We start from the raw sequence: 10,562 nt of genomic DNA, 5'->3' as shown, positions 1-10,562 counted from the left end.
GTGCAAGGACCGGGAAGATACGGATTCCATCATGGAAGCCTGTGACCCTCTCCAGCCCTCCTGTGAGGTGCAGGGATGTTTTCCCTGCAAACAAGATGGCTTTGCTCTCACAGTGGCACTAACACATGCTGGGCAGGTCCCCGGGAATGTCCGCTAAATGAAAAGGTTTGTTTTACATCTTTCGGCAAACATTTGCTTTGCCTTCCTGTTATCTTAGAGGGTGGGTAAGCCCAGTGAGCACAGCAGAAAGGGAAATAGGCACTGAGTGTGGCTACAGAAATGCCAGAGTTCAGCAAGTTGATTGGGAAAGCAACTTTTCAGGAGCGGGTCCTACTGGGTTGGAATACTTTCAAGGCTCCTACCTCTGAACAGTAAAATGACCTTCTAAAAGACTCTAGGAAGGATTAGGAGTCACCAGTAATATACAACCAGGGTTACCAAACTCCCATCAGCAACTACTGGGATGTTGGGAAAGTCGTGACACATTTCTAGAAAAACACGGAAAAATGTCATGACTTTCCTGATGACCTAATATTATAATTTTTAAAATAAAGTTTTATAACATTACATACAGACTGGTACCTTGAGAATGGTTTAATTAGCATTTCTTTTACTGTAAGTTAAAAAATGAATATTTTCCGCCTAGAAGTTGCATACTAATATTTCCTCTGTAAACAGGGACTAACAGTCCATGCTCATTTTCCCACGAAGGACGTAATATCTTCCTAACAAATAGGAATGAGCTTGGGGCACATCCAGATGGACTCCCCACACCTCACTCACCCAGATAAGGGCCAAGTTACTTTCAAGTTTGCTGATTTCTTTTCTTTTCTTTTCTTTTCTTTTTTTTTTTTTTTGAGAGTTTTTTTTTGCTATAGGGTGCCTGCGCTCACCAGAAAGACAGAGAGAGACAGAGAGACAGAAAGTGAGAAATCATCTCCCAGGGGGGATGGTCACGCCGCAATCCCTTCTCCTCCATTCTCCTCTCGGGATCTTGGGCACGCACGCACACGCGCCCGGCGTGAGTTTTAAGCCACTGGGTCCGGGACGCGAACCGCGGTCGACTACGTGGGAGTCCAGCGACATAGCCATTACGCTAACTGCTGGTTCCTGACATTTGATAATTTCTGACTCTCTCTCTCAGAACATCCACTGGTTTCTTTCATAATGACACTCATTAAACTATCACTTCTTTTTTTTTTTTTTGGAGAGTTTTCGCTATAGGGCGCGTGCGCTTGCCAGATAGACAGAGAGAGACAGAGTGACAGAAAGCGAGAAATCACCCCCCAGGGGGGACGGTCACGCCACAATCCCTTCTCCTCCATTCTCCTCTTGGGATCTTGGGCATGCACGCACACGCGCCCGGCGTGAGTTTTAAGCCACTGGGTCCGGGACGCGAACCGCGGTCGACTACGTGGGAGTCCAGCGACATAGCCATTATGCCAACTGCTGGTTCCCTAAACTATCACTTCTAATCCTACACTACCAGAGATATGCAATACGGCTTAAGTGAATGTGTGTGTATATATATATATATGCAACATATTTTCAATGTAGACTATCAAATGTATATAAATAAATAAGATTTTTTTAAAAATCACCTGAAATTCCACCACTTGGAGAAAACTCAGAGTTACATTTTGGGATAAATCCTATCAGACTTTTTCAACGCATATAGCTTGGCATAGTATCTGGCCTCTTTTGCCTCACAGTCTGCTGCAGCCATCTTTTCAAACCACTGTGGAGATGCCTGGAGGCGTGCCCACGGCATCGCTCTTGCTGGCTGTGTAGGGCTCCATCATCTAGAATCACCAATAACTCACTCAATTCCTTTCCTTGGGACTGGCGCTATTAGAAACAATGTGCAATGAACATCACGGGAGCTATCTATATCTTTGTGTCCTTTAACCTATGGTCTCAGGGTGAACTCTACTTAACCTGTCTATGATTCTTCTGTTTCATCTATAAACAAGGAAATTATTAGAACGATAATATAAAGACACATTTGTAGGTGTATATAATGAAGGTCTAATGACTACTACTGCTACTTATTTTTCAGTCTATTTATTTATTTACTTCATGGAAGAGACAGAGAGAAAGCAATAGCAACGGTCTCTCCCTTACTGATCCTCATCCTGTGATCCACCCCCAGCCTCATCCAGCCAGGATTACAGTCATGATGTACCTGGTGTGTATAGGAAGCCCTTAGGACCTGAACCCTATACCTTCCCATGGGGGGTCCAGCATCATGGAGTATTGCATTGCTACTGTACCACTGTAGCTGGCCAGCAACTGCTCCTAATTAAATGAACTAATTCCATTAGTTTACCTTCTAAAATATCATTTCCCACTACTTAAAATCTGGGATTATTTGCCTTTCAAAATTTTTTCCCTATGGTTAAAAGATAACATTTTGGAAAACTTGAAAATTTGCCATTGAAATTTTAAAATAGAAAACTTTTCTTGAATCATTTTTTTCCTATCCTTAAAGCCCCTGAATCATTTTTAAAACACTCTCTTTTTTTATTTTGAATTTTTATATTCAATCACTGTATAGCTTTACAACACTGAACATGAATTTTCTCAGCGTGAAGACCCTATATGTCACGTTTGCATATTAACCTGCAATTTACTTCAATGGAAACTCTCAGGAAACTTACCAAACACATAAGATTGTCACGTTCCTGGGTTATATTCTCTGCCAGGCCAACGAGGTTTGCCAGGTACTGGTGAGCAGACATTTCATTCTCCATGGCTTTTTCCACTTGCTTTTTGAGGACATCAGTTTTCTTTTGTAATTTCCTAGAAGTCCCCCAAATAGTGGAATAAAAAAACTCATTAGCCTGCACGGCCAGGGTATAGTGACTATTACATGATAAGACTAGCAGGTATGATAGCATGAATGCTGATCTTCAGCAGTCCCAATCCTACTGCGTTTCAAGTGAGAAGAGGTAACTGAATTTCATTGCAATTAAGCATGATAATATAGACTCCAAGTTAACAGGAATCACAAAATGCCCACTTGTAGAGTCGAATTAAATACTATTCTACTAACTTTGGGGCTCATGTTCTAAAAGAGATCTTTAAAAGGGGGATTACAGGGCCAGCGGGTTGCATAGTGGTTAAGGTAGTGGACTCTCATGTGGTCAACCATGGTTTAAATCCTGGACCTGGGAGCTTGAAACTCATGCCAGGTGTGTGTGCGTACATGCCCAGAATTCTGAGAGGAGAATAGATAAGGGATTGTGGCATGCTATCCTCTTCAGAGGGTGATTTCTTACTTTCTGTCTTTCTGGTGAGTGTATGCACCCTATAGCAAAAATCTCTCAAAAAAATTAAAAGGGGAATCACAAAGAAGACTTTAGGAAGATGATTAGGAAAGAACTTCTAGAACTTACAGAGTCTTAGGGTCATCTTTTTTTTTTTTTGAGAGGTTTTTGCTATAGGGCGCGTGTGCTCGCCAGACAGACAGAGAGAGACAGAGAGCTAGAAAGCGAGAAATCACCCCCCCCCAGGGGGTATGGCCACACCACAGTCCCTTCTCCTCCATTCTCCTCTTGGTATCTTGGACACGCACGCACACGTGCCTGGCCTGAGTTTTAAGCCACCGGGTTCGGGACGCGAACCATGGTCGACTACATGGGAGTCCAGTGACATAGTCATTACGCTAACTGCTGGTCCCAGGGTCATCATATTTGTATCAACCATATTTGCACTAGTAGATGGTTGAGAAATGGTGGTTAACACTATTCAATAGAAAAATGTTTACTGTACTACAATAAGATTTCAAAAAGTATGTTGAAAAATAGAATTAAAGTATTAGTTATTTTGGTGTAAAAAATTCTGAAATCCAAACATGCATAGTTTTTTCATAATATGCTGTTCCAGGAACTTTTGATAACCTCTCGTATATTCTCTTATCCAACATTCTCAATTACCCCTTTCAATTTTATAGCCACTATAAGGAAAAATATAAATAAAATGGAATATTTTTCAGTTGTCTTTCTTTTATTTTAAAGAATTATTTTACTTAACTTTATTTATTTATTTTAATTTGACCAGAGAGGGACAGAGAGTGAGTGAGAGAGAGAGAAAGAGAGAAAGCAAGTCACCAGGTCCAGGACTTGAACCGTGATCAGCCACATGTGAGTCCAGTGCCTTTAACTGCCATGCCACCTACTGGCACCTGTCTTTCTTAGCTATTGAAAAAAAAATTGAGAGGAAAGAAAATAAACCTATTAATTTTCTGCGCCCTTTCAAGTTCAGCTTTCAGTGCTTTGTTTGTAGCTGTTAAATTGTTTGTTTCTAAAAGCAGGCTCTTTTTCTGCATTTGTAGAATGGTTAACTTTTCCATCAACTCTTCCATCTCAGCACTTTCTTTCTCTTCGTCTTTCTGTAACCAACTGAAAAACAAAAAGATGACAGGCACGTATCCAGTATACCAGTCTATAATGAAGTCATTGCCAGCCCAGTGATAAGCCCGCCAGCCCCTCGGTGGGTTACTTGGAAATCCTCTGTAGAAACACCCCCTGCTCCTAGGCCCAGGAAGCCCTGGGATCAATCTGCTGGAGGACAGGGGAGGGGGCATGGCTGATCACATACTTCTTTGACAGAAAGGAATGTATCCCTTTTTTTACCCAGTATATATGTTAAGTTATACTTTAGTCCTTACAGAAAATATCTAAGATAGCTCACATTTTTACATGGTTATAATTGCCAAGAGGGAAAAAATTCTAAAACAAAACTTATTTCATAATCACAAATATGTTTTTATAATAAAAGAAACAAAAAGAGAAGGGTGCACTTGTTTTGTTGAACACCATTTGGGTGTCATCAAATCTGCGTGGAGACTAACATGGGGTAGGAGCCGCACACTTGCGATACAGAACAGGAGCATAGAATGAAGTATGATTTTATGGTTAGTCTGTCAACTGTAACCTACAAAAATATAAAATCCAGAGTTTATTTATGTCACTGAAAACTAGTTCAATCATTATTTTATAGAATAAATGGAACTGAATTCATGAAAAGGGGTTAAAAGAGAAATGTTGAAGATACCAATACTTGCGCTTCTGGTCAAGACTGGCCCTCTAGCTAGAAACCAGGATAAACATAAGAAACAACAGTTTGCAGACTTTGGACAACAGGCAGTGTAGGACTGTGATCCCTGAGTGAAGGGAAAACAAGGCCCATTTTACAACAGCTCTGCTTTACTGCCTGGGTGCCACACATGAGGGACAACCCAAACAGAGCCCACAGACTGCTGAGCTGAGGAGTCAGAGACCAAAGATCAGGGAGGTTAAGGCGGCGAGAATTTCTAGGGCAGAGAAGGGAATTTCAACACAGAAGGGGCTCAGGAGATCTCTCAGGGTCACCGCAGATCTTTGGCTAAGTGCTAACCGGTATGTATGTGAGAAGAAGCTACCCAAGGGTGAATAGAAATGAGTAGGCAGGGCATCAGCAGATGGCATAATGGTTACATCGCTGGACTCTGACCTAGGTGACTGCAGTTTGAGTCCTGGACCTGGTGGCTTAAAGTTCAAGCCAGGTGTGTGTGCATGTGTGCCCAAACTCCTGAGAGGGGAATGGAGGAGAAGAAACTGCGGCATGGTCATCCTACAAGGGGTGATTTCTCACTTTCTGTCTCTCTGTCTCTCCAGCAAGTGCATGCACCCTATAGCAAAAATCTCTATATAAAAAAAAAGAAGAAGAAAAAAAGAAATGAGTACACAGAACAAATCCTGATGTTCACAAGGAACGGGAAATAGTACGTGGGCCCACCAGTTAGAGTGGGAGGACCTTATAAGGGACATTAGAGAGAACCCTCGAAAGAGTATAATGGCTTCACGTAGTGGCTAAGTTAGCCTCAAAAAAAAGTTAGTCTTGGCCGAACCTAATTAAAGTAAGCTTTGAAAGAATCCAACTATTCTCAAGTAACTTCAGTGTATGGTAGAAAAAGATCTAACACTATTTAAAGTGATGTTATATAGCATCCAACATTATGAAATTTACACTGCCTGGCATCCAATCGCACATGGGAATAAGCAGTCAAACATGATCCATGTAGGAGGGAGAAAGAAAATCAATAAAACAAATGCAGAAATGACACAGAGATGAGGATGGCATTGCAGTTATCATAAACATGCTCTTTATATTCAAGAAAGTAGAGAAAAATAGCTAATGAGGAAAGAAAAAATATTAAAAAAGGGCTCAAATGAATCATCTACAGATGGAGAAAACAATACGTGAAGTGAACATTAAATTGGATGGGAATAAAATAGCAGGCTAAACTGCAAAAGAAAAGACTAGTGAGCTTGGAGAAACAGCAACAGAAACTACATGATTAAAGCACAGAGAGAAATAAAAGTGAGGAAAAAGTGAACAGAAAAGTCATGCTGCATTTTTGCATAGAAAAACAGAAAAAATACATCATGACTTTTCTGATAACCCAAACAAAGCTCCTGCAAAGCAAAGGAAACTATCAAGAGAGTAAAGAGACAACCTCCAGAATGGGTAAAAACATTAACAAACTATATATCCAGTAAGGGGTTAATATTTAAACAACTCAATAGCAAGAAAACATGTAACCCTATTATAAAATACTTAAAAGACCTGAACAGACATTTCACAAAGGAAGACATACAAATGGCCAACAGGTATTTAAAAAAAAATGCACAACATCACTGATGATCAGGGAAAGGCAAATGAAAGCCATGAGCTATCACCTCACACCTGTTAGAATGCTTATTATCAAAAAGACAAATGATGGGACCAGCAAGTGGCATGGTGGTTAAGGCACTGGACACTCCCACATGGCTGACCATGGTTCGAGTCCTGGACCTGGTGGCTTGCTTTTTCACTTTCCCTCTCTCTTTCTCTGTGTCTCTCTCTGGTCAAATTAAAATAAATAAATGAATAAGTAAAAATTAAATAAAATAATTCTTTAAAAAAAAGACAAATGATAATAAGTGTAGACAGGATGTGGAAAAAGGGAATCATATACACTACTGGTGGGAGTATAAGTTAGTATAGCAATTATGGAAAACTATATGAAGCTTCCTCAAAAAGTTAAAAAACAGAACTACCATATGATCCAGAGACCCTGCTACTGAAATGTCTTTCTCTCTGAGAGGTTTTTGCTATAGGGTGCATGCACTTTACAGAAAGACAAAAAGATAGAAAGCAAGAAATCACCCCCCAGGGGGGAATGGCCACGCTGTAATCCCTTCTCCATTCTCCTTTCGGGATCTTGGGCACGCATGCACATGCGCCCGGCTTGAGTTTAAGCCACCAGGTCCAGGACTTGAACTGCGGTCGGCTACATGGGAGTTCATCGACACAGCCATTATACTAACTGCTGGTCCCCATCTACTACTGGAATTTCTAAAAGAAGTAAAATGAATATGTCAAAGAGATAGCTAAACTCCAATATTTATTGTATTGGTATTCACAAGAGCCAAAATGGATTCAACTTAAGTGAACGTGAATGAATGAATGAAGAAAGAATGCGGTATATTTACACAATGGCATACGATTTGACTGTTTTTAAAAGAGAAAAACCCTGCCATTTGGAACAACATGAATGAATCTGGAGAATATAAGTGAAATAAGCCAGATACACAAAGGAATTACCACATGATCTCACTCAGTTATAAGAGCTTAAAAATATGACCTCATAGAAGCAGGACAGAATGATAGCTACCAGAGACTTGGTGGTTAAAGGGGAGGAGAATTGGGGAGATGTTGGTCAAGGATATATCATTACAATTACATAGAAGGAATTTTTTTTTTAATGTTCAGAATAGGCACATAGACAGAGATAGAAAATAGATAAGTGATTTGCCTGGGGCCAGATAGTGGAGGGAGAATTGGGAATTACTACTAATGGTAATGGAGTTTCTCTTTCAGGTGGTAAAAATGTTCTAAAATTGATTATAGTAATGATTGCATAGCTCTGTGAAGATACTAAAAAGAAATCACTCAATTAAATACTTTAAATAGGTAAACTGTATGATATGTAAATTATATCTCAATAAAGCTGTTTTAAAAAATATTCCTTCCTCTACTGTATGAGTACACTCCAGACACTGGTTCCAGGGCCAGATGCTGATGCAGAGGTAATGCAACTGGACTCACAAGAGGGGTCCTAGGTTCACATCTTGGGACTGCCTTGTACACACTGGCACGAGTGCATGATCTAGGTGCGTTGGAGCTGGGGGTACATCACACTGTGAGGACCCTGTTTGTGACTGTCTCTCTTTCACTGAAAAAGCTAATGATTAGGCCTCTGTGTGACATGGTGGTGGCACTGGACTCCCACATGGCCAACTGTGGTTGGAGCCTTGGGTCCAGCAGCTTGAAAATTATGCCTTGTGCATGTGCATGTATGCCCAAAAATCCCAGGGGGAAGAATGGAGGAGAAGAGATTACGGCATGGTCATTCCCCTCTGAGGGGTAATTTCTCACTTTCCCTTTCACTGTCTCTCTCTCTCTCTGTGTCTCTCTCTGGTAAGCACATGTGCCCTATGGTGAAAACCTTTTTTTTAAAAAAAAAGAAAAGGTGAACAATTAAACTTAAAAATTCTTTTCAATTCCAATAACTGTAATCACTGGCAAGCACTTTCTGTAGCTCATCCGTTTCCTCACACCAACTCTATAGAGGGAAGAAGAGGAGGTGGAGAAGACCAGAAGCAAATAGGTATATTCAGTCAACTATACCATTCAAAATGTGATTTCTCTCTTTATTTAAAAGTTACCCATGCATTCATTGCGCTAACTGCTGGTCCCTTACCCATGCATTCATAATAGACCACTTGGGAATACTGGGCTGTCAGAGAACTCATGAGTATTTTTGCATAGAAAAAAGTCATGACTTTTCTGACAACCCAATATAAAAACACACAAGGAAAATCAAAATTACCCATTATAATGGTTAGTTTTACGAGTCACTCGGGCTACGGTGCCCAGTTATTTGGTCAAACGCTAGTCTAGATGTTGCTGTGAAGGTATTTTGTCAATGTGATTAACATTTAAGCAAAGGAGATCATACTACTGTGGATGGACCTCATCCTATCAGCTGATGGCCTTAAAAGCAAAGACAAGTTTACCAAGAAAGGACTTTTTTCCTCAAGATGGTAACATATTGCAGAAATCCTTCTTAGGCTTTTAAGTGGCCTGCCCAGTGGATTTTGGACTTTCCAGTCCCATAGTTGTGTAAGCCAATGACTTAAAAAAGCCTTCTTTCTCTATCTACCTACAGGTAAATATATACACATTACAGATACACTCACACATAGATACAGGCTGAGTATACCTTATTAGAAATGCTTGAGACCAGAAATGTTTTAGATTTCAAGATTTTTTTTTTTTTTTGGAATATTTACAATACACACATACTGAGATATCTTGGGGATGAGACCTAGCATAAACATGAAATTCATTTATGTCTCACATATACCTTATATACACAGAAGGTAATTTTTATACAATATTTTTGTACTGCCCCATTTTGACTGTGACTTACCATACGCAGCTAGGTGTGGAATTTTCTATTTGCAGGGGACCAAACTGGTGCTCAAAATGTTTCAGATTTGGTACGCTTAACCTGTATATCCTACGCTTAACCTGTATATCCTATTGTTTCTCTTGAGAACCCTGATTGATACACACACATGCACATAAAAGAATGATTAATTCAACCCAGTTTGCCTCAGACTTTCCCGGTTTTAACAGTAAAAGTCCCACATCCTGAGAAATCTCTCAGACCTAGGCACATTGGTATGGTTGGTCACCTTAATTAAAACACACACACATAGGGGCCAGCAGTTAGCGTAATGGCTATGTCGCTGGACTCCCATGTAGTCGACCGCAGTTTGCGTCCTGGACCCGGTAGCTTAAAACTCACGCCGGGTGCGTGTGCGTGCGTGCCCAAGATCCCGAGAGGAGAATGGAGGAGAAGGGACTGTGGTGTGGTCATCCCCCCTGGGGCGTGATTTCTTGCTGTCTATCTGTTCTGTCTGTCTGGCGAGCGCATGCACCCTATAGCAAAAACCTCTCCAAAAAAGAAAAACTAAAACAAAACAAAACAAAAAACAAAACACACACACACATAAACACACTTAAAAAAAAAACAACACTGTGATCATTCTGCACAATTAATATAGAGGGGCTGGCAGATGGCATGGTGGTTAAGGTCACTGGACTCTCGCATGGCTGTCGTTGGTTGGAGTCCCAGATCTGCAGCTTGCTTTCTCACTCTCCTTCCCCTCCCCACTCACTCATTCATCCCTCTCTGATTCAATTAAATAAATAAATAAATAAATAGTTAAATAAAATAATTATTTAAAATTAAAAAAAAAGTGTGTCCTAGTCTAGTCAGTAGTTGGCAGCAAACCAAACTGCAGTGCTGGAAGCCACATAGGCAACTAACTGCAGGCTTGTATCTCCAGAGTGGCCTGAAAACATGCTAGGTGTGTGTATGTGTTCCCAAGATCAGGATGACTGGGGGGCTGCAGTGTGAAGAGACCTGTCACACACACACACACACGCGCACGCGCGCACAC

General features: G+C 40.7%; 1 protein-coding gene across 5 annotated transcripts in view; it reads right to left on the bottom strand.

The window, feature by feature from the left end:
- Positions 1-10,562, bottom strand: part of CEP89 (centrosomal protein 89) — an 88,306-nt gene that overhangs the window by 8,928 nt on the left and 68,816 nt on the right. For all 5 annotated transcript variants that reach the window (XM_014584006.2, XM_014584007.2, XM_006167983.3 and 2 more), the window contains 2 exons: positions 4,236-4,403; positions 2,661-2,802 (listed from right to left, as the gene is read on the bottom strand). In XM_014584006.2, coding sequence (XP_014439492.1) covers positions 2,661-2,802; positions 4,236-4,403 — 310 coding nt within the window. The remainder of the gene's footprint in view (positions 1-2,660; positions 2,803-4,235; positions 4,404-10,562) is intronic.

The sequence above is a fragment of the Tupaia chinensis genome, unplaced genomic scaffold (assembly GCF_000334495.1).
Source record: "Tupaia chinensis unplaced genomic scaffold, TupChi_1.0 Scaffold145396_1, whole genome shotgun sequence".
In the NCBI taxonomy this organism is placed as follows: Eukaryota; Metazoa; Chordata; class Mammalia; order Scandentia; family Tupaiidae; genus Tupaia; species Tupaia belangeri.
This window is presented reverse-complemented; position numbering and strand designations above follow the sequence as displayed.